At 51.6% G+C, this 23,299-nt stretch overlaps 1 protein-coding gene across 1 annotated transcript in view; it reads left to right on the top strand.

Annotated features, from left to right (window-relative positions):
- PLXNA4 (plexin A4) overlaps positions 1-23,299 on the top strand; it is a 415,861-nt gene that overhangs the window by 51,485 nt on the left and 341,077 nt on the right. Inside the window, exon 2 of the mRNA XM_012720772.1 lies at positions 10,145-11,410. Within this exon, the coding sequence (XP_012576226.1) occupies positions 10,226-11,410 (1,185 nt within the window). The 5' untranslated portion in view covers positions 10,145-10,225. The remainder of the gene's footprint in view (positions 1-10,144; positions 11,411-23,299) is intronic.

Genomic DNA, 23,299 nt, shown 5'->3' with positions numbered 1-23,299 from the left:
TTGCTTAGCGACTCCCCCTCCAGAACCCCGCGCCTGGAATAAAAGCGCTGCTTCATGTAATAATAGAGTTCCATCTTGGGCTGCCTGGGCTCTGCGAAGCTCCCGCTTGACTCTGCTGGGAACTTGGACTTGGCCAGGGAAAGGTGGTTCTGCACCCCCGGGGGTTCCCTCAAGGCCAAGTGCAGGAAGGCCTGGGGGAGAAGGGGCCCCAGTGCCCCCCCCCAGCCCCTAATCTCTGAATGGGGGGCTGCTCATAGACTCACCCTCCTGCAGAGGCTTCCTCTGGCTGGCCCGAAGGCTCTGTCCATGGTAATCGCCTTTCCCTGGGCCCCTTAGTGCACTGGGAAGTAAGGATTAGAGGGCCCTGAGTAGCTGAGCTTGGTGCTGAATTTCCCAGAGACTGAGCTGGTTGCCTGGCTGCAGTGAGGCCAAGCCTATGCCTGGCTGCCCATGTTCATCTTTCCCCCCACCTTCTATGTGCTCCACTGGCCCTGCCCCCAGCCACCCATGTTATACTTCTCATTGCTCTAGAGGAGAGCAGAAGCGGGGTGGGGTGGGGGTGGGAGCGGGCTGGCGGGCTGGCCCCTGGCTCACAGCCGGCCCCTGCTGATGCTACGTTCTGGTTTTGTGCTGGCTCTGGCCATACTGGCCTTTCTGAGCCCCTACTTGCTCACTAGACTGCCCCCAAACAGCGCTGTGACCTCTTCTCAGGGGGACAGTTGATTTGACTGCCCCCCCTCGCCCCCAGATAGTGACGAGTTACACTGGGATACCCACATCCTTGGATGCTTTTCCTTTTTCTTTCTTTCTTTTTTTTTTAAAGATCTATTTATTTGTGCATACAGAACTGGGGTACAGACCAGAGGAGCAGGGGCAGTGAGAGGATTCACCAGCGACAGAGTGGGGAGCAGAACAGGCAGATCGACGAAATACACTCCTTGGGGGAATAGTAGGGGAGACAGGAGAGGTCTGCCACGCCATGTGGGTCACCTCCGGGCCCAGGGATCGAACTCTCACTGAAGCGGCTGCAGCTGGCTTCGCAGTGCTGTGCTTTAACCTGTTGCGCCACCAGGGAGGGCCCGGATGCTTTTCGTTTTAAGAACGTGGCCTTCAGGCCCTCCCTGGTGGCACAGTGGGTCAAAGCACTATGAAGCTAAAGCCACTTTGGCATAAGTTCCACTCCCACCCTGGAGGTGACCCACATGGCGCAGCAGACCTCTCCTGACCCGTCCACTGCTCCCCTCAGCAGTGTACTTCGTCAGCCAGCCTGTTCTGCTCCCTACTCTGTCTCTGCACTTCTGTATGTACCCCACTTCTATATGCATAATAAATAAATCTTAAAAAAAAAAAAAAGAATGTGGCCTTCATTTCTAAGCCAGCAACAAGAACAGGGGGTGGTGGTGAAGCCCGGACTCCACAGAGCACGCTGGCCGGCCTGTCCAGTACACGGCTGGACAAACAAGTGACATAGCAACAGAATTCCCTAGAACAAGAAAAAAATCACCACTTATGTTTCCCAATTCTAGTCTTTAAAGTGAGACATGCCGAGGAGAAAAACACTGGTTCCTTGCTGAAGATGTTACTCTGCACACCTAGGCTACAAACTGGAGTAGGAATCTAAAAAAAAGCCCGTCTCATTTGCTCATTTGGATCAATGAATGTCTAGTGTTTCTTGGCGGAAGAAGCAAGGAGACCGGTGTCTCCCCAGTACCTCTCCCTGGCCTCCCTGAACACAGCAGGCTCCGCACCCCAGTCCTGAAACCTGGGGGGCCAGGCGGTGAGGGCACACAAGGCTGCTTGTGCCCTTGGTGACTCGCAGTCTGGTTTGGGGACAGGAGAGGAGTGTCACCTAAAGAGGACTTCGTGTGGGGTCAGCCTGTTGCTATTTGGGGCAGGCTCCGCAGTGCCCAGCCCCAGGGGGCACCAGCTGTCAGTGCAGGCTGGCCTGTGCCTGCCTGGGTTGGTTAGGGCAGGGCTCTGGTCACGCTTGTCTGGAGTGATGTCCCCGCTGGCTGGGCGGGGCCTTCCATCCCCGAGGGCCTCGGGATCCCCTTGTGCAGGCGATAGTGTCTGGAGAGAAAGGGTCTGAGCCGCTTTGGCGTGAAGTGTCACTGTGATGCTGTTACCGTTCTCTTACAGGGTCACACCTGCATGCTGTTGGGATCCAAGGGAAATCTCCCCTCATCTGGGTCCTTAGAAGCAGGGATGAAAAATAAATTAAGATCAGACATATTAGCAGGAGCAAAAGCCGAGATTTAATAATGTACATATGGAGAACTTAACGCGGTTGTAAATTCTGAAGGCCAACGGAGGTGAGCTTGGAGTATTTATCCGTGTTCAGGGACCTGCAGCATCAAGGAGAAAGGGGCAGACTTTACCTACAGGTGAGAGCAGGTGACCCCATCCTTACTCTGAGAGCAAAGATAAGACTCTCAGAAAGAGAGGACATGGTTACTGATAAACCTACCATTAGAGGAGAGCCCCCCTACACGCCCCCCCAACTACATCCTTCAAGGGCACATCAGAGGAGCAATGGTTACTTTTCAGATTAGGAGCAGTTTCGAAAGTCAGGGGAAGCCCTCTTCTTGGGTTAGGGAAGGATGAAGGAGTCGGCCACGAGCCTAAGCTTCTGCTCAGCCCCCTGCCACGGACTGTGCTCAGCTAGAGCAACCTGCCAGCTTGAAGCAGTGTTACCAGCCCTCCCCATGCTCATGGAGTCTCGACTGGCCTCAAGTCGCCATGGCAAGGTGACCAGAGGCCCACTTAGGGCACATTCAGAAAAGCCTCTCTGACTCTTTTGGGGAGCGTGTTCCCTGGGCTCGGAGTGTGGGAGACGATTGTGTAGAGGAGGTGAGGCAGCTTCTGGCTAATAGAGGAGCTGCAGGGAGGGCTTGGCAGAGCTTTCCAGGGACTGGGGATACTGGTTTCTGCTTTGGGGTGCCTGTGCCTCTTTCACCAGCTCACATCCCCCACATGGTGATACCAGGTCAGCCTTCGTTGGCTGAATGATTGAACTCATGCACTTCTAGCCTCTACTGAAAGCTGGAATGAGTTTTATTCCCAGAATCCGCTCCATCTCCTAAGCAAGGTGTGTGCAGGTTTTCTGTGCTGTGGGCAGGGCCGTGGCCCTCAAAGTCTAATTTGTGTGCAAGGTGATCCGTTAGATATTCCAGCTGGGGGGCCAGAAACTCATGGACGATGCAGTTCCCCTGATGCCTCCCAAGTCACACTTTAAGTGGAGGAAACCGACTAGCTTAAGACATGGTACCACCTGTCCTCATGGTCTCGAAAGCATTTGTCCACCTGTCGTTGGGCCAGTCATCACTTGTTTGTTCACAATTCATCATTTGTTACTCATCCACATATTTGTATGTTTCCAAACACTTACGACGTGTCCATCTCTGTCACGAGGGACACCCTAGGCTGACATCAGGGACAGTGTGGCTTGAAGAATGAGTGCCTAGGTGAGGGGGACTGAGGGCGGTGTCCCGGGCAGGTAAACCATCTGTGCCGAAGGCACAGAGTAAATGGAATAATTGAACATCAGGTCAACTGAGTGGAGGAAATGGCAAGACCTGCCAGCAAGGTAGACAGGGACGCTGTGTCTGCCTAGGAAAGTCAGTACACATGCGCACACACACAAGCACACAGAGACACACACAAGCACACACACACAAGTACCACACACATACGCACACACAGAGAGACACGTATATAAACACACGTGCACACACACAAAGACACACATATGCACACACAGATACGTGTGCACACAGACACATAAAAACACATGCACACAATGCAGACACACATGCAACACACGTGCACACAACCCAGATCTCACCTGGGATGAAGCCTCGATATAAGACTCAAGTTTATCCCTGTGGGCTGCAGGGCACGGGGTCCCTGGCACGCCTCCCTCTTGCTGTGGGAGATTAGTGTGCTAGAGAGAATGCAGCGAGAGAATGGGGTTTTCAGAACGGGGTTTTCCATACATGGGTTAGGAGCCATTCATTTACAAGTGCCAGAAAACTGACCTAAACTGCTTATGCAGACGGGAACTTTTGGCTGGTGTGGCTGGAAAGCATGAGTGTGGAGCTGGCTTCCGGGCATGTGACCCCGACATCTGTGTGATGCCACAGGGCTGCCCAACAAGAACAGGACTCCCCATCCTCTGGCTCACCGTGCTCTCTCTCCTCAGGACTTTGGCTTCTTTCCTCCCATTCCCCTCCTCACCCTTACAACCCTGTGGTCACAAGATGGTCCCTACAGGGGTTAGGCCTGCACTTTGCCAAAGTCACAGCCATGGAAGACCCAGAACCTTTTCCTCAGGCTCTGTTCAGAGCTGCATGTGCACCAGGCATCACCCCTGAGCCAGTGGCTGTGACCGCAGCCTGCCCCCACCCCTGCTCTGTGCTGATGGTTTGGGCCAAGGTCATGAACCAGGGTGGTGCTGAGTCCCCCAACACATTTGAGCTACAAGGCATGTGGGCAGATCCCCAGAGGACGAATAAATGGTAGCAACAGCAGATGTCTACTTACAGTGTGTTTTGAATTTCTTTGACCATGACTGTTAGTCAGGGTTCTCCAGGGAAACATAAACAATAGGATATGTGTATATACACAGAGAGATTTATTTTAAGCAATTGGCTCATGCAACTATGGAGGCTTCAAGGGAAGATCTTCAGGGTAGGCCTCCAGGCTGGAGACCCAGAGTCTCGAGTCTCAGTTCCAGCCTCCCGGCAGACTCTACTCGGGGAGGTCCGTCTTTTTGTTCTATTCACTTCTCAGCTGAGTGGATGGACACTTGTGTACGCTATAGGGTAAGGCTACTTCACTCATTATCCATTGATATAAATGATAAACTCACCCCAAAATACCCTCACAGATACTTCTTGAATGATGACTGACCACCTATCTGAGCACAATGGCCCAGCCAATTGGATACAGAAAGTTAATCAACATAGTCATACGAAGAAACCCATTTACACTTGTCTTGGGGCACCTGGGCGATTTCTCTTGTCCCATCTGGGTGGGAGAAGTCTTCTAAGGCTGGATGGACAAATGTTAAGATCAGACAGATTAGTAGGAGGAAAGGCCAACATTTAATCGCATGTATATGGAGAATTTATATGGCTTGATGTGCTAAAGAACAATGGGGTATTTATCCTGTGCTTAGGGACTTGGGCATAAGGAAAGAGGGCAGTGAGGCGAAGAGACTTTCCATGACAGATGAGGGGCAGGTGACCGCACCCTTACTCTGAGAGCAAAGACAAGGTTCTCAGAGAGGATGTGGTCGCTGACAAACCTACAATTAGAGGAGACATCCCCCACCCCCAACTACTGTGTTCAAGGGTATGTAAGGGGTGGCAGTGATTCTTCTCAGGTTAAGAGAAATGTAGAAACTCAAGGAGTGACACTTTTTTCTTGGGTTAGGGGAGAAGGACTCAGGCAAGGAGAAAAATTTCTGCTCAGCCTCCCTTTCTGGGGAGACTTGACACCACCCACTGACTAGGTACATTTATATGGCTGAAACAAATTTCACTAATCAGTAACTGTCATTCTAATATTTGACACATTCATATCTCTCGTCTCTTTATTTCATTAAAAAGTACATGTGTGACCCACTCTGTTGGTGTCTAGACTCATGATGGATCATATAGACGGTCTTTTGAAATGCCACCCTAGAGTAAGATTTAGGAATGTTCTATCATCCCAAGCAATGGTCCTGAGGATTGTAACTCTGTCTAGAAGGTCAGAGAGTGTGTTATGTGCAAGAGACTCAGACATCTTTGTAAGCCCCAACATGGTTGTGTGTGACCTCAACCAAGGCCTCTATCTGCTCATGCCTCAGTTTCCCGATCTGGAAAGAGGATGTATTTAGAAATACCCCAGGTACCTAACAGGTAACTGCCTAACAAAGTAGTTATGAGCAATAAAATCCAAATCAGGTGATGTCTATGAAAACACTTTGTAAACCATGAAGTAATCTCTTGAGGTAATTGCTGTTTTAAACAACTCCATGCTATCTTCTCTGCTACAGAGGAATCTGAGAGGATGGTGCTATTTCACGAAAATTAGTTTGAGCTCTTCAACACTTGCTACCTAAAACAAAGACAACCCTGACTTCTTTAATTGAAATGATTATCAGCTTCTAAAAATGAGTCCCAGCTCCCCTGAGATCATTCAGTATTAAAACTTGATTTCAAAGAAGGGAAAACTGCAGGGTGTTTGGGTTATCTTCAGAGACATTTAGTTCCTGTCTTCTCTTCGCTTCTCTGCTCTAACCAGTTCAGTGAGTCCTTCAGGGCAATCTTGAGATTGCTCAATCTCAATCTTGAGATTACTTGCCTTTAAGAATCAGGGTTGGCAGAATTCGGACTCTAGCACATCATCTCTAACTCTTACTACCTGTAAGTGGAGCATCCCCATGAAAATTTTTACAAGCCCAAATCATGTGAGGCAGCAACTGCCACTCTTCCACAAAAAAGTGGGAGAATTTTTGAGTATTGCCAGACCTCAAAATGAACCTGCCAAATTATACCAAATAATGCATAAAACCCAAACTAGTGCTTTCATACAGTAAAATGATGTTATACACTTGCAACCTGTAGCTCCCAGGGAAGGAGCTTGGAGGGGCCACTTGCTGCTCGAGGCACACGTGGCCTCTGTGGCGGTGCTGCAGAACAGATGCTGAGCAGTGGATTTGCTGGTTGCCTTTTGCCCTAAGAGCAAAATCCTCTTCAGATGTATTATGGTCATCAACATCAGGGAGGGCTTTTGAAAAGCAAAATGACATAGGGCCCTCCCTGGTGGCACAATGGGTTAGGACACAGCACTGCAAGTTGGCCGCAGCCTCAGTGCGAGTTTGAGCCCCGGAGGTGACCACATGGCGGGGCAGACCTCTCCTGACCAGCCCGCTGCTCCCCTCAGCAGTGTACTTCATCGATCTGCCTGTTCTGCTCCCCACTCTGTCTCTGGTGAATCCTCTCACTGCCCCTGGACCACCTCTGGCCTGTACCCCAGTTCTGTATGCATAAATAAATAAATCTTAAAAAAAAAGCCAAATAACATAATTGGAACTTTTGAAAACTGGGGGATACCTGTCTGAAGAATGAGGGTGGGGCTAAATGATACCTCCAATACTTTGCTTTAACATCAGCTGAATGATGGCACAAGGCAGAAGTCGTGCCTAGGATCTGGGGTTGGGGTGAATGCTTCCTCGATTGGGCTCACCGCTCTGAGGACTGATGTCCTGGAATGGAGCACACCCTAGAAGCCCAACTTTGCAGAACAGAGCAGTCACAGGCAGCTGTGGTGTCCGGGGCCTCCCAGTCCTCCCCTCCCCTAGGTCTGGAGTTGGATGGGAGGGCTGTGGTTGGGTCACTTCTATGGCAGTACCCGTGGGGTCGCTGGTGGGCAAAGTGGAGTCCACCTACTTGCGCATTCCACATTGTCCTCTATTTCTCAGGCCATTTGTTTTCTAATCAGTTCCTTTGGTGGCGCTTACAATGGGAGGCCTGTTATTCCTATCACACGGTATTGTTTTTCCTGGGTCTCCCCCTCAGCAAGCCCAGTAATTTCACCATCTCCAGATGAGAGAGAGAAATGTTTGAGATGCAGAACGGTGTCTCATTTCAGTGCCTAATAGAAGATGGAGAACGAGCCCGGCACCTTTCTGCTCAGTAAATTCATAATTACAGGCTTCCTCGTCTCGCCTCTTGCAAATTCGAGAATTGTTGATGGCTTGTGAGTCTGTGCGTGCAGATAGTAGGTTGGGGGTGTAGTGGGCACAGTTCCCCAGTACTTGGTGGGTTCCAGTGCAGGGACTGGTGACGTTCTCTCTTGAGGACTGGCAGCTGAATCCTGACCTGTACCTGCCTGTCTGGCGTGAGGATTCCCGGTCTTGCTAGCATTTGGTTCTTGGGAGCAATGTTCTGGAGTGGTTTGCTGAAAAAGCACATGGCACCCAAAGAACTGTGTCCTGTTGGCAAAGACCAGGCAGCAGGTGGTAAAGTACAACAGAGAAAGTCAGAAGACCAATTGTGGGTGGATAGAGCACTGGTCTGGGAGAGACCTGAGCTCAATCCCATCCCCACTTTGAACGCATGGCTTGATCTACCACTCATCCAACTTCTCTGTATCTCAACTTCCTTGTTTTTAAAATGAGGGGTGGAGGAATTATTAAGCCACTATCTTTTAGATCAAAAACTTCTAGATTCTTCTCTGATAATTGAATTTGCCTGAGAAATCACAAGTTTCTGATCACTCCAACTGAGATGCTACCAGTCCTGTTCATGTTACTTCAGTCTTGCACACAACGATGATCAGTGGAACCATTGATGGCTGACCCCTGCCAGACTGTCCTGTGATTGTCACAGGCTCTGCTTTCCTGCTGTGGAGTTAACGGGGAGGCATGGATGGGCCATGTCTTGGGATTTTAGTGTTTGGGGACGTATATGCATTTGGAAGGTCTTCTAAGTACCCTATATTCTGGGCCTTTTTATTTTTATTTATTTTTATATTTTTTTTAAGATTTATTTATTTATGCAAACAGAACTAGGGTATAAGCCAGATGTGAGAGGTTTCACCTAAGATAGAGTGGGGAGCAGAACAGGCAGATCATCACAGTACATTGCTGAAGGGAGCAGCGGGCGGGTCAGGAGAGGTCTGCCTCACCATGTGGATCACCTCCGGGGCGGGTGGGGATCAAATTCATGCTGAAGTGACTTTAGCTTCTTAGTGCTGTGCTTTAACCCGCTGTGCCACCAGGGAGGGCTCCGAATTGTGCCTTTTTAAGAAAGAAGACCATTAAACCTAACTCTTATTAGCCATATCCCCTCACCTGAAAAGCAGGTAGAAAGTCCTGACGCTGGTGAGCAGCTGTGATTTGGCAAGGTTGTCTATGTGTAAGCATTTCCACAGACCCTGAGACACCAGAGAACAGTCCATGGGTGATGAGCTCCCTTGCTTCAGCCCTTCCTCTCCACCAGTCAGAGAGTAGTGTTTGGGTTTCCAGTATCTTCCAGGTCCTGTCCTTCTAAATCTGCAACTGTTCTCCAAGTTTACGTTTCAGCCCTCCCACAGCCTTGTCCCTTTGCCCTCAACCCAAGGTAGAAATCAGATATGAGGAGAAGTTTTCATGGGGACTTCTGAAACACTCTATCGTCCATCGCGTACCTTTTTTCCTTTTTTACCATCTGAGTAATTTAGATGCCAGTGGGGAGTAAATGCCAGCTCTAAGTCCAGGTTGTTTGAGGATCTGTGCCAGCCAAGCTGCCCTCAGGCCTCTGACTTCCAGGGCTGCTGTAGGTTATGGGGTGCACTGTCTGCTGGTATCCTCCTCCGGTGTTTGCTTGAGAAGGCCTGTGTTTCCATTGGGAATTTAACTGACTGTTAAGTCTTTGTTTACTTCTTTCTTCTCTTGATTTTCATCTAACTTCATGTTCTCTGCCCACTGGGGCATTTTCCATTGCTCAGTGGTCTATTTTTCCCATTTTTGAGGCATTTGGGGTGGGGGTAAAACAGACAAGTTCCACAGAGCTGAGATGTCCCCCAAATAAGACGTTGTCCACCTCTGCCCAGCTCTCTCCCAAATTGGGAGGAAAACAAAGCCGCCCCTCTGAAAACACGCAGAGGGCATCTTCAATAGGAGTGAATGAAGCTATTAGGATGGAAAGCTACATAGTTCCACGGGGAGCTATTTATTTACTTTCTTGACCACTACTTAAAGCAATTGTTCTCTCCCTTTAAGGAAGGAGAGGGGGTGCAGGCGGAGCCCCGCTGTTAAAATGGCATCAAGGGCTCACAGGCAGGCAGTGCCCCCAGAGGGCCTGGATGCTGGCGTGGTGTGAACGGATGTGGGTTTTTGTTTCACCCCGTCCTCCTTATCGTCACTGTCGTGATTATTCCCATCACCACTCTGACAGCTGGGACTATTGTTGGGGTGCCCTCCTGGGCCTTCACCACCCAGCTGGGTTCCACGGTGGGAGTCACATCTTAGACTTCCACCTCCTGCCTGGGAAGTTCTTTATTTCAGCACATACACAATGCTTTGGGGGTGGGGGACAGCCGGACAAGTTGGGGGGAAGGGGACAAATCCACTGCCATTGTTGCCCAGACTCACCTCTTTATTTTCCCACAGGGAGCCTCTTCTCCCAGGCCCTGGCCCTCCGGGGAGGCCGCTGTGCCCAGTGCCACCGAGCCGCGAGGACCGCGCCCTGAGATGAAAGCCATGCCTTGGAACTGGACTTGCCTGCTGTCCCATCTCCTGATGGTGGGGATGGGCTCCTCCACTCTGCTGCCCCGGCAGCCACCCCCGCCACCCCAAAAGCGTTCTTTTGTCACATTCCGCGGGGACCCAGCGGAGGGCTTCAACCACCTGGTGGTGGACGAGAGGACAGGGCACATCTATTTGGGGGCCGTCAACCGGATCTACAAGCTCTCCAGTGACCTGAAGGTCTTGGTGACCCACCAGACGGGGCCGGACGAGGACAACCCCAAGTGCTACCCACCCCGCATCGTCCAGACGTGCAACGAGCCACTGACCACCACCAACAACGTCAACAAAATGCTCCTGATTGACTACAAGGAGAACAGGCTGATCGCCTGCGGAAGCCTGTATCAAGGCATCTGTAAGCTCCTGAGGCTGGAAGACCTGTTCAAGCTGGGGGAGCCTTTTCACAAGAAGGAACACTACCTCTCTGGTGTCAACGAGAGTGGCTCCGTTTTTGGCGTGATCGTATCCTACAGCAACCTGGACGACAAGCTCTTCATCGCCACGGCCGTGGACGGGAAGCCGGAGTATTTCCCAACCATCTCCAGCAGGAAGCTGACTAAGAACTCCGAGGCGGATGGCATGTTCGCGTACGTTTTTCACGATGAATTTGTGGCTTCCATGATTAAAATCCCTTCGGACACCTTTACGGTCATCCCTGACTTCGATATCTACTACGTGTATGGCTTCAGTAGTGGCAACTTTGTCTACTTTTTGACGCTTCAGCCCGAGATGGTGTCCCCGCCGGGCTCCACCACCAAGGAGCAGGTTTATACCTCCAAGCTGGTGAGGCTTTGCAAGGAAGACACTGCCTTCAACTCCTACGTGGAGGTGCCCATTGGCTGTGAGCGCGGGGGGGTGGAGTATCGCTTGCTGCAGGCTGCCTACCTGTCCAAAGCTGGGGCTCTGCTCGCCCGGACTCTGGGGGTCCGCCCGGAAGATGATCTCCTCTTCACTGTCTTCTCCAAAGGCCAGAAGCGGAAAATGAAATCTTTGGATGAGTCGGCCCTGTGCATCTTCATCTTGAAGCAGATCAATGACCGCATTAAGGAGCGGCTACAGTCCTGCTACAAGGGTGAGGGCACGCTGGACTTGGCCTGGCTCAAGGTGAAGGACATACCCTGCAGCAGCGCGGTGAGTCGGGGGTGGGTCTGCCTACTGGGATGGCGTGGAGGGAGGGGCCTAGCCTGCAGCGTCTGGGGGTGTGAATCTCACTTCTCATTTTGTAGATGGGACAAGTAGATCCTGTTCCTGGTTCTTGTTGGATTCAGGTCATCACCAGATCAAACAAACTTGGACTGTGACACTGAGCTTGGGTTGAGTCGGAGCTGGAGTTTCAGTGGAGGTTTTGCATGGGGACCTTTGCTCTGTCCTGCATTGGCTCACTGGTTATCAGAGGGAGCGCTAGGAGCAGGCGGGGGTCACACACCAGGAGGACCCCAATGTGCTTGCTGAGACCAGCAGGTGACAATCGTTTGGACGTTTGCTTGGTGGCCCGCGCTGGTCCACTTGGGAGAGTCTAAGAGTCAGATCTGTGAACTCAGGGAGGCCATGGACTGCTTCCAGATGAAGACGACGAATGACAGTCCAGAGCAGTGCTGTGTGTGTGTACATTACACATCCAGGTTCCTGGGTTCCTGGGGACATGCTTTGTTCATGTCGGTGGGGGAAAGGACCTTAGAGACCCCCAGTCCCTGGACCCCTGGTCTTGACCTTCATTTTAAGGCCCAACAAGGTGAATCAGTTGCCAAGTTCATATATTCTTGTGGGGAAAGGGCAGAGACAGCTCTTTAGGAGAATTCCTCATGCCTCTAATTGCTGCACTTGCCTGCATGTGCACACACACACACACCCCCCTCCAATGTTCACATGCACATAGGTAATAATCTCCCCATGGGGATGCACTCATACATCCTATGTTACTATGGCGCATCTATGCTGTGTGTTTTCTAAGCAGTGAGTTCTTCTGCCATCTGAGGGTCTGGCTTTCTTTTTTAAATATTTATGTATGCCTACAAGAACTGGGGTACACGCCAGAGGTGCGGGGGTAGGGTGAGGTGAGAAGATTCATCAGAGACAAAGTGGGGAGCACAACAGGCAGATCCACTGAAATGCACTGCTGAGGGGAGCACTGGGGAGACAGGAGAGGTCTGCCACACCATGTGGGTCACCTCCAGGGCCGGGGATCAAACTCGTGCTGCAGTGGCTGCAGACAGCTTTTTAGTGCTGTGTTTTAACCTGTTGCGCTACCAGGGAGGGCCGCTATTCAATGGCCTAAGCAGCGAGTTCTTTTGCCATCCGAGGGCCTGGCTTTCTTTTATAGAAAAGTTATCCAACCCTGTCTTTTTGGGTGATGCTTTGGGGAGTGACATCAGCCGCAGGGATTAGCCTTGTTCACGGGCAGGTGTCGGTCCCGCCCTTGCTTCCTGCCACAATACAAAAAGCAAAATCCATCCTGGGAGTCTGTGGAGCTGCAGGTCCTAACACCACATGGTGGCCTTGGAGAGAACAGAGCGGGAGCAGCTTTGCAAGACAGGCCAGTGCCAGGCCCGGGAGGAGTGGAGCCAGATAACAAGCTTTTGATTTTTCTTTTGGCCTTAATTAGCCCTTTCAAGTTAGAGGCAAGTTCAGGGTTGAGAACAGAAAAGAGGAGGCCAGAAACTCCACACAGGACTGGGCTGTCTCTCCAGACAGGCTCAAAAGGCCACGCTGGATTTTAATGCATGGTATCAGTTTCCTTTGATTGGGCCAGCACTCGAGTGACTGCTCCCGCGCTCATCTACTTTTCATCTGGCCTCAGCTCAGACCACACATTTTTCACACGCCAGCAGCCAGGCCCACTGAGGAGCTTTGCAAACCCTCCTTTTCTTCCACCCATGGATGTGGCTGTTGAGTGCATCCTTCCTGCAACCTGCCTGCCTCCAGACAAGGCTGGGTGAGATGCACTTCAGAGCTCTTTTTTGCTTTGGGTTTGGAGTCCAGGTTAACCTCGAGGTCTGTGAAGCAGAGCCAAATCTGAGATGGTTTCTGTCCTTTGGCTTTTCACCTGTAACAAAATGGCAGAGGGAAGGGGAAGGCCCAGACGTTGACTTTTAGGGCTTGTGTTTGAGGGGTGGTAGGCGGGACCCCTGTAGGTTTTATCATAATTACAATGCAAGAGCTTTAAAGTGGGGCACTTTTTTTTTTTTAAGATTTATTTATTTATTCATATAGAACTGGGGTACAGGCCAGAGATGCGGAGGGTGAGAGGATTCACCAGAGACAGAGTGGGGAGCAGAACAGGCAGATCGATGAGGTGCACTGCTGAGGGGAGCAGCGGGCGGGTCAGGAGAGGTCTGCCACGCCATGTGGATCTCCTCCGGGGCAGGCGGGAATCGAACTCCTGCGGAAGTGGCTTTAGCTTCTTAGTGCAGTGCTTTAGCCCGCTGCGCCACCAGGGAGGGCCCAGAGTGGGGCACTTTTAATGGTTCATTCGAAATTGAGATGTCATTGACATATCCCATTATGTGGGTTTCAGTGTACAATGCAATGATGTGATATTTGGATACCTGCCTAAATGATGGCCACAGTAAACCTAGTTAACAATCCTTACACATAATTCCACATTTTTTTTCTTACGCTGAGAAGTTTTGATTATGCTCCTCTGAATTCCCTAAGCGGGAATGCCCCTCCCACCAGGCTTTCCCAGCTCTCTACATTTCCAAGCAGTGAGACACAGCTCCCAGCTACCACTTGGGGAAGATGGGGTGGGAGGGAACAGAGCCCCTGTGTCTCTTGTCCTGCTATACCATAGGGCACGTGAGGGGCCCCCCGGTGGGCCACAGCCTGGTGCCCAGATGGGAGAGTCCCGGACTGAGAGGCTGCAGTGCTGGTCTGCAGGTGCCCAGAGAGTTCCCCGCTGCTTTCACTCTGGGGGAATCAGGAGAGGTGCTCAGTCAACAGCAGCGATGAGGGCTGGCCAGCCAGGAGCGGTGTCCCTGCCAGTGTGAACGCTGCTGCAGTTGCAAACCCTAGGGAAGCAATCCAGGTGTTTCCTGAAGCTTGTGGGGAATAAGAGCAACTTCTATCTTTGCCTTCTGGACTATTCTTTTCCTGTGTCCTGACTTTATCCAGCTTTGAGTTTCCGGAGACCAATCGGCTAATATCTGAAAATTGCTCTAAGGATCTCAGGAGAGCACAGGAGTAAGGGAGAGACTTCGAGATATCAGCCAGGGTCCCTGTTTGTCATAAGATTCAGGGACAAAAGTCCCACCCAGGACCCTTTTGCTAAATGAATGTCCAGGCAGGTTAATGGTGGTGATGTGATTTTTTCCGTTTCTGCTGCTCAGCTCTGGGGTGGCCTCCAGCTCTGGTCTCAAAACCCTCTGCAGCACACACAGGGATTGGGATGAGGAGCCCACAGCCTGTGCCTACTGTCATGAGCCTGGGTCCTGAGCAGATGACACTTCCACTTCTTTCCTGAGACCTCTGCCCTGGAGTGGACAGCAGGGTAGAGAGCCTACTATCGTGGACCAAAGCCCTTAACATAGACTCTGACATAGACTGCAGCGCCCCAACTCCTGAGCCCCCCAGGCATGGCTGTCTGTATTACTTCAGATGTAGGGGTAGCCACACAGAACACCGACCCCCTGTCTCCAAGTGCATCCATGAGTTAATGAATGGCTGATGCATCTATGACACCCTTGGCAATGCACTCACTCTTGGTGGATGCCATTGGCCTCCAGGAACCCAAGAGTCCAGGCAGAGGTGCCCATGCTCTCCCGTCTCCCCCCAGAGAATGCTGGCTGTGCAATGGATGTGGTCATGGTAGTGGCCCATCCTCATCCGCTGAAGTCTTCCCTGTGTTAGCAACCAGCTGACGAGTGGACACAGGCCTCAGGCTGGGCTGGAGTGGCCAAAATCAGCTTCTTCATCTTCCCCTCAAGACTTGAGTAAACTTCCAGTAGAAAGTGGGAGTCCTCGGAGCACAGTTCTCATCCAGAACCACTGCCTCAAACCCATCCGGCCCCTTTCTGGGAGCAGAGAGTGGGGCCTCCAGATGCCTGGTGATCCCCGTAGGGGGCTGTGGTACCTGACAGCCCACAGGGGAGTTTGCCTCCTCTTCTTCTCTTGACATCACTCAGGATAATGGAGCAGACCTCCTTCCCAGCTGAGGAAACGAGAAGTCAAGTGCTTTGCTCCAGATTTTGTAATTAGCAGATGAACTATGGGACTCTAATGCTCAGCCCTGCACTTTCTCCACCGGTGTTCCCCATGTGCTTCATGTTATGGGAGGGCGTGGCAGGCTGTCACGACTGACCTGGGGCACTGAGTGGGAGAAGCCCAGTGCTAGACGTCACCCCATTTGTCCCCTGGGTTTATCCCCAGCCTGCCCAGACCCACCAGGTACAGAGACAGGGCAGGACGAGCTCCTTCCTGTCCCCCAGGCTTCACCTGATGGTGAGGGGCGGTGGAGGAGAACCTCGTGGCTGTGGCTGCTGCTTGGCTCCCGCAACTGCTGTGTCTCAGGCGCCGCTGCCCGGGGAGGAGACAAGGTCACCCCCTGGACTCAGCTGGCCTCCCATCCTGGCTGCAGGGCAGGTCACGCAGGTTCGTCTGGCGCCTGGGATCCTGAAACGCCACAAGAACCGGCATCCGGATTGGCCCGGCAGCCATCCCAGCCCGGGGACTGGCTTCTGCCAGGCTGCTTGGGTGTTTCCTTTCCTTGTCAGCAGGAAGTGCGGCTCTCACTGGATGGGGTGTTTCCTGTTGTTTGTGGTGCTAGGCGGGCTTGGCTTTCTGCTCGGCCACAGTCCTCTCTGACCGGGACTTCCTCCTCTGGCCTGCCTCATCCCTCCTTTCTCCACTGCATTTGACTTGCATATGTATCTACATGTGCCAGTGTGCACGCGCACACACAGGCCACTAGACCTGGAAGAGCACACCTCCCAGGTGCCCTTCACATGGGCCAAGGGCTCGACCCCCACGGCCTACTGGCCCCATACTCAAACTTAGCGTCCTAGACCATCCTAGCCCACATCTGATTTTAAGTATTTTTGTTTTAGTTCATCCATTTGTTTCTCTATGTGCTGCCTAGGCAGTGCCTGTCTTTGCCACTGACTTGTATCTCTGGGCCAGAAACCTTCTAGGTCCATCCATGTTATTGCAAATGGCAGGACTTCTCTCTCTTTCTCTCTCTCAAGTATAGTTGAGTAGTGTTCTACTATGTATGGATAGCCCACCTTTAGCTTATCTGTTGATGGGCTTTTAGATTATTTCCAGCTCTTGGCTATTGGAAATAGTGCTGCAGCAAAAACACTGGGGGCAGGCCCTCCCTGGTGGCGCAGCGAGTTAGAGCACAGCACTAAGAAGCTGGAGCCACTTCCGCATGAGTTCGATCCCCACCTGCCCAGGAGGTGACCCACATGGTGTGGCAGACCTCTCCTTGCCCGCCCGCTGCTCCCCTCAGCAGTGTACTTTGTCGATCTGCCTGTTCTGTTCCCCACTCTGTCTCTGGTGAAGCCTCTCACCGCCCCCTGAGCCTCTGGCCTGTACCCCAGTTCTGCATGCACAGATAAATCTAAAAAAACAAAAACAAAAACAAAAGCAAAAAAACACTGGGGGGGCAGATATTTATAGAATCAAGCCTTATCTTCTTCCCTGCAGAGAGCTTCTGCTTTGAGTGTGCAGGTGAGGGCCCACCTTTTGCACCACCTCCCTGCTCAGGATCAGTAGGGATTGCAGTGTAATTCTCATCCAGCCAAGGTTGTGTGCTGTCTTGGCATATGGGGTGCTGGCTGGGTCCTGGGCAGTGTGTTTGAGGCTTGAGGTTGACCTTGTTCACTGCTCAGGTGCTTCCAAAAGGCCACCTGGAGCCCATCAGGTAGCAGGGAGAGTGAGGGGATCCAGGCATCTCCTTTGAGACATGTTGTGGGGGGACCCAGGAATCACACAGCACGGACAGTTGCCAAGGGAACTCAGAACAGCATTTACCAAGAGGGGTTGGGATGTGGGGTTGAGAATGCTGCCTGATGACACTGAGCCATGGGCTTTGCCCCCCAGGAGAGGATGTACCCCATGAACATAGCATGTGTGCACACGTGTTCTCTGTGTTCTGATGTCTCGTCATGTCTCTTGATCTCCATTGCTCCCTTCATTTCTACCTGTTGCTCTTCTGTCATGTCTCAGCATCTCACAGAGACTGTGCCTGTCACCTCTCAGGTTCTCTCTTTCTGTGACTGGTTCTCCCTCATGATACCTACCACACTCAGCAGCTGCAGCAGTGAAATCTCTCACCCTGCCTGTCATTCAACCAGCATGCCCGCCAGCTCCACTTAACAACCCAGAGCTGCATTTCTGGGCCTGGCCTGCAATTCTCTCCTCCCTAGTGCACCATGACTGGGCTGCTGGCCTGAGAGCAGGCGCCTCTGGGTCTCAGCCAGTCCCAGCTCGTGAGCTGACCCCAGGCTGGTGAGCAATTTCATTTATGCTTTGAGTTATACATTTGGTCTTCAAGAAGGAGGAGACAAAATAGCATCCCTTCAATAGTGCCGAGGTTTCTAAGGAGAAACACATCAACATTAATGAATAACAAGAGACACAGAGCACCTTGTATTTGTAGGGTCCTTAAATGTCTTCAGAGACCATCCTGTCTAATCATCTTTGGTCACTACTGATGGGACAGACTATTGCTGTCATATGGACATTCTTTTCTCCATTAGTAGATGCTTCTGAGTCATCTGGGTGTGCCGAACTGGGTGTTATGTTTAAGGTACTTACCAGTACATGTGCTGAATGCAGGGTGAAGGCATTTGAAGGAGAGGCTACCTTTCCAGCCAGCCCCTCTGCTGTTGCCTTCAGGGTCACTGGGTGTTTGCTAGGCACAGGGAATACCTGCACACTGGCACAAAGCACTTGCTTCTTTTCATTAACAAAGTTAGTGGAGAGAAGAAAAAAAGACAATGAAGGCAGTCTTCCAACTGGTCTCTCAATTGACATTTTTTTCCTTACTGGATTAGCCCCCACATGCCATATGCATTTACAAAAGTGCACCAGCGGGAGAGAAGAAAGCCCCCCGTCTTCTCCAGTCTCGCTGTCATTACTGCGTCTCTGTCAGGGTTCCAAAATATAATGGGATTTGCTCGGCTGATTTATCCCACATGCAGGCAACATTATCCAGACCTGCACACGGGCCTGAGGAGCAAGAGGGGAAGACGCATGGTGACAAGAGTGGGCCTAATAAAATTTATTCCCTCTAACGAGAAATGACCTACGCCATCCTTCAGCCTGGCAGGCGGGGCCCCTGCTCCCCAGTACCCGCCGGAAAGCACACAAAGTTAATCACTGTGGCCTGGTCCCTGCCATGGTAGTTGTGTGCCGGGGATTGAGAAGGGAGCGGGAGCGTGGGATGGGTAGGCCTGGGCAGGAATTTTCTGCCCTTGAAAGGTGGCCACAGGGGACCTCTGAAGCTAAGGTATAAAAGCCGGAGGGTAGCACCCAACTGGGGTTTGCCTTTGCCAGTCCCAATGCTGAGAACCCTCCCCTGAGTTTTCCAGGGGTCCTGCTCTTACAGGTCACCACCTGCGTGCTTAAGATTTAATTGTCCTGCAGGCACACACAAAAAGGGTCAATAATGGGTTTATTTACAAAGGCTGAAAAAAAAGGAACAACCCAGGGAGAGAGAGAGATACAAGTTAATTAGAGTGTCCTCCCAGTCCTGCTGACCTGGAACTCTGGCAGCACACTGATAGCTCTGTCCTCAAGAGCCAAGTGACCAGCCACCAGCCACGTAGCCCAGGGAGAGAGACAGAGCCTAACATGACTCCCTCATATATATGTCCCCCAAAGTCCCAAAATGGCTGCTTAGCTCCACCCTTGGGTCCTCCCAGTTCTCCCTTTGGTATTGCTGGGAGTTGTAGTTCCAGTGACTGGAGTAGGGGATGGAGTGCACAAAACTTGCATCTGCAGAGTTCGTTCAGGACATCCTTTCCCCCCTAACGCTGCTACTGAAGCAGTTCCAGCGTGGTGGTGACCATTTGCTTACTGGGCCAGTGGTGTTTGTGTCCTGTTTCTCTTGCTAGACTGGCCTAGGGGGCTGGGCATGGTGTCACACCCTTTCTGCTTGTCAGAGGGAAGAAGCTGGACTCCCAGCAGCTGAGGGAATGAGCAGAAGGTCATGAGTTCAACTGTTGGGGGTCCTGAGCTGGGGGAGTGCTTTCACTCCCTATCACACTCAGCAGCCCCGAGGAGGGTGCATCTCTGGTGCGTGATGTTATTACAGCCAGGCCTGCAGAGTACACTTGGCTTAATGCCCCTCCCTTGGGAAAGCAGCTCAAATTAGTGGCATTAGTTGCCTATTAGAAGAATGGCTTGTTATCGTGGGGAGTGAATGACCACTTAGATATCCGGTAGGACTGGCCCCTGGCAGTTTTACAATACATTCAGAATGATCAAAATGAGTACATAGAAAAAAAAAAAAAGAAAGAAAAAAAGCTTGGCTTTTCTAAAATCACTTTCACTATTCTGTAGGCAGGTAAGTGCATGAACTCAACGAATGTTCACATCACAAGCCATGCACACACACACGGACCTCCCAAAACACTGAAACCTTCCTTTCTGGTTTTTGGCACCCCCATCTCTGCTTTTGAGATGCTTCACAGTCGGGCACTGGGTTCTTGGGATCCTTGGCTGTAATGTGTTGGGTTGTTTTGCCAACCATAAGACACTTTCCCTAAGTCCCTTCAATGCATGTTTGTCTAACTAGATTATTGTGCTGTGGCTGGCTGGCTCCCCTTCTCTTTCTCTGCACACATTCATTTTCTCTCCAATCTCATTGAAACAGATACAATGAAGAATCATTCTAGGATAATGCGTTGGTAACTAAGTGTGGGGCCGCCTTCCCCACTTCTCTTTCCTCATTTGTGTTCTTGGCTGGCTGGGAGTAGGGAGGGGAGTTTCCGGGATTGAGGTCAACCCTCACCAGAGGTTGTGTTTCTCTGGCTCTCAAGAGATTGCAACCCACTAGGGCGCGCATGGGTTGTAGGCAGACCCCCAGGGGAGAATTAGAATCATGAAAGAGAGGGAAGTTGAGAGCAGTGATGTCCATCAGAGGGTTGTATCGTCTGGCTCGTCTGATTTCTTTGTTAGCTAGGAGCTCTTGCGTGCCCAGGACTCTTTAATGGGTAATGGGCTTTCCAGCGAGATTCAGCCTAAGCCTGCTCCCCAAGAGGCTCCACCTCCCCAAGGACTCCGTGCTTACCTCTTGCCCTGCCATCGACGGGGGGAGCAGAGTCATCTGGAGGGGTAGATGCATTTTGGCCACCTGAGCCAGGTTCATTGATGCACAGGTTACAGGTCAGCAGCCCTCTTGGCGATATGGCGCCTGCAAGCAGGTGATAATTACCTTCTCCACAGCAGAGCTTTCCGACTGGCGTTGGTATTGAGATGTGAGTTACTACAGCTTATTCAATCAATACCGCCCTTGAAAAAGAAATCCCGCATGCATAATTCACAGGTAGCCCCTTTCCAGTGAGGTCTGCTGCGGTCAGTACCCTGTTCTTGTCCATATGGGTGATTAATTCATGGGAAGAAATTCAGGGACTTGAAAGACCTCAGCAGTCACCTCACAGGTTTCTGTCTCCTTCTCCTCACTTGTGTTTCTTTTTAGAACTTTTTTTTTAAAAGGATTTATTTGTTTATGCGTACAGAACTGGGGTACAGGCCAGAGGTGCAGGGGCGGTCAGAGGATTCACCAGAGACAGAGTGGGGAGCAGAATAGGCAGATCGACAAAGTACACTGCTGAGGGGAGCAGTGGGCGAGACAGGAGAGGTCTGCTGCACCATATGGGTCAGCTCCCTGGCTGGGCATCACACTCGTGCTACAGAGGCTGTGGAGAGCTTCATAGTGCTGTGCTTTAACCCTTTGTGCCACCACAGAGACCCTGAGAGGTTTTTTTTTTTGCTGGAGATTTTGGGATCTGGCACCCCCTCTTCCCATTTCTTGGCAGATTGCTAGGGTTTGTTTCACTCTTAGGCCTCAATTTCCCTCTTCCCTAAAAAGAGCTGTTAGATTTGAAGACCTTGTGTGGTTTTCCATCTTTGGAACATATTGTGAAAGTAAGACCTTGCACAGTCCTGGCCAGAGAAATAAGAACTCAGTGCTCTGCGTTTCCAGGCCTGTCAGCCTCTGGGGGCATCAGTGGCTGTGTCCAACCCAGCATCAGGCACCTGGCTGAAGCAGGACAGGTAGGGCCTGACCTGCAGGTCTGTATAAGAAAGAAAGAAACCAAAACATTTTCATTGCTTCAGCTGGTCGGGTCCTCACCTGGCTTTGGTGCCAGTAGGTCCTCCCAAAAGGTTTTTAGAAAATTCATGAATGATGAACAGTGAATAGTTGTCTTCATGTGCTGCCTCAGTTTCCCCTAGAGAAAGCAGGGAGTTCCAGTAATTGAAGAGATGGAAAGTTTATTGGAAACAGGCCAAACTAAAGACCCCTCGGGGTGAGCTTGAGATCTTCCCATCTTCCCCCCATCACCTTCATGGTGTGTTCTCCCAGCTTTGGGACTAAGAGCAGGGGAGCTCGGGACACCTACCTAGCGGGACACTACTTTTGCATGCAGGAAGGGCAGGAGCTCTGGTTTGCTCCTGGGTGGAAAGACTCTGCAGGTCCAGGAGCTGCTTCTGAGCGATGGGAGGGTCGGACCTGACCTTGCCTCGTCTATCCCGGCTCAGAGACCGCAGCTTGGAGCAGCCGACAGATGCACTCCGTGGGAGGGGCGAATGCGTCCCACCAGCTTGGCTTGCTCACCTGCTCGGCCATTTTTGGATCTGTTTGGGATATTTGTAAACAGTGGATGCCCGGGGTGAGAGGCACAGCCTGTGGCTGTGAAGAGATTGTGTCCTAGAGCTAAACTAATTGGCCCACAGGGGAATCGACCGGTGACCTCCACCTCATTAGCTCTGCATCTGGACCACTGAGCTCTGGCTTGGTTCTGACCTTTCCATAATAAGGACTCAGTGTTGGGGGTTCTGCAAAGTTGGGGCCACCGAGGGCCAGACTGAGACCGCTCAACTCAGCAGGGAGGTGCTGTCAGGAAGCAGGCCAGGGTCAGGTCAGTGGGTGATTTCAGGACCAGCCCCCCACCCTCCCATCACCTGTAGACTTTAGGGTGATTGGCTCGCAAGGGGGGGTCAGTCGGGGTGATGGTGGCTCCTTAGGAGTGTGTCTCCAGGGTGTGAGCTTTGGGGGGTCTCAGTTGGCTCTGTGAGTGTCCACACTGTCTCCCAGGCCAGCCCCGTTCCTCAGTCTTTCTCTGTGAGTCTCCACTGAGACCACCAGACACTTTTGGGGTGCTGGGGTGGCCTCTGCCCTGCAGCCAGGAGAGACTGCACAGGGAGGGTGGTGGCAGCATGTAAAATCCCCTTTCCATGGAGATGGTGGAGCTCTTCAGAGTGCCAGTCTCTGCAGAGTGGGAGCAATCTCCCTGTAATTGGTAAAGTAACCGTAACTGCGCTGTCATTTGTATGTAGTGATCGTAATTGCACGGTAACCTTTGCGGCTGTGCGCGAGGGAAGCGCGGGAAGCTATTAGATTGTAATTGCGAGTGTCAGTTCTGGCTCCCTGTGCCACCAGCACCGGCACCATTCCACAGGCTCCTGGGAGAGCCAGGCATGGACCAGGCCTTGTGCCCTCAGTGGGGAAGGGGTCTCCATGGTGATCCCATCAGCGCTTGTCAAACCTTAACCTATGGCAGGATGAGCTGGGAGGGTGTCCATGCCGATCTGCGTCCCACCCCCGGGTTCAGGCCTGGGGTGGGCCTAGAAACTGCATTTCTAGTGAACAGAAGCCGCATTTCTAGTAAAGTGCCTCTTCATCTTAGACTGCCTTCTACACCCCTGCTCCTTCATTCACCTCACCGACCTGATGGATTGTTAGGAAGCCATATCTCTGCTCTTTCTTTCTTTTTTTTTTGCAGATGCAATCCATTAATTTTTTTATTTTTATTTATCTTTTTACATCATTCTTCATTCTGTGCATTTTTTCAT

The sequence above is a fragment of the Condylura cristata genome, unplaced genomic scaffold, assembly GCF_000260355.1.
Source record: "Condylura cristata isolate star-nosed mole 26May11 unplaced genomic scaffold, ConCri1.0 scaffold00005, whole genome shotgun sequence".
Classification (NCBI taxonomy): Eukaryota; Metazoa; Chordata; class Mammalia; order Eulipotyphla; family Talpidae; genus Condylura; species Condylura cristata.
The sequence above is the reverse complement of the archived record's forward strand: the minus strand, read 5'-3'. Positions and strand labels throughout refer to the sequence as shown.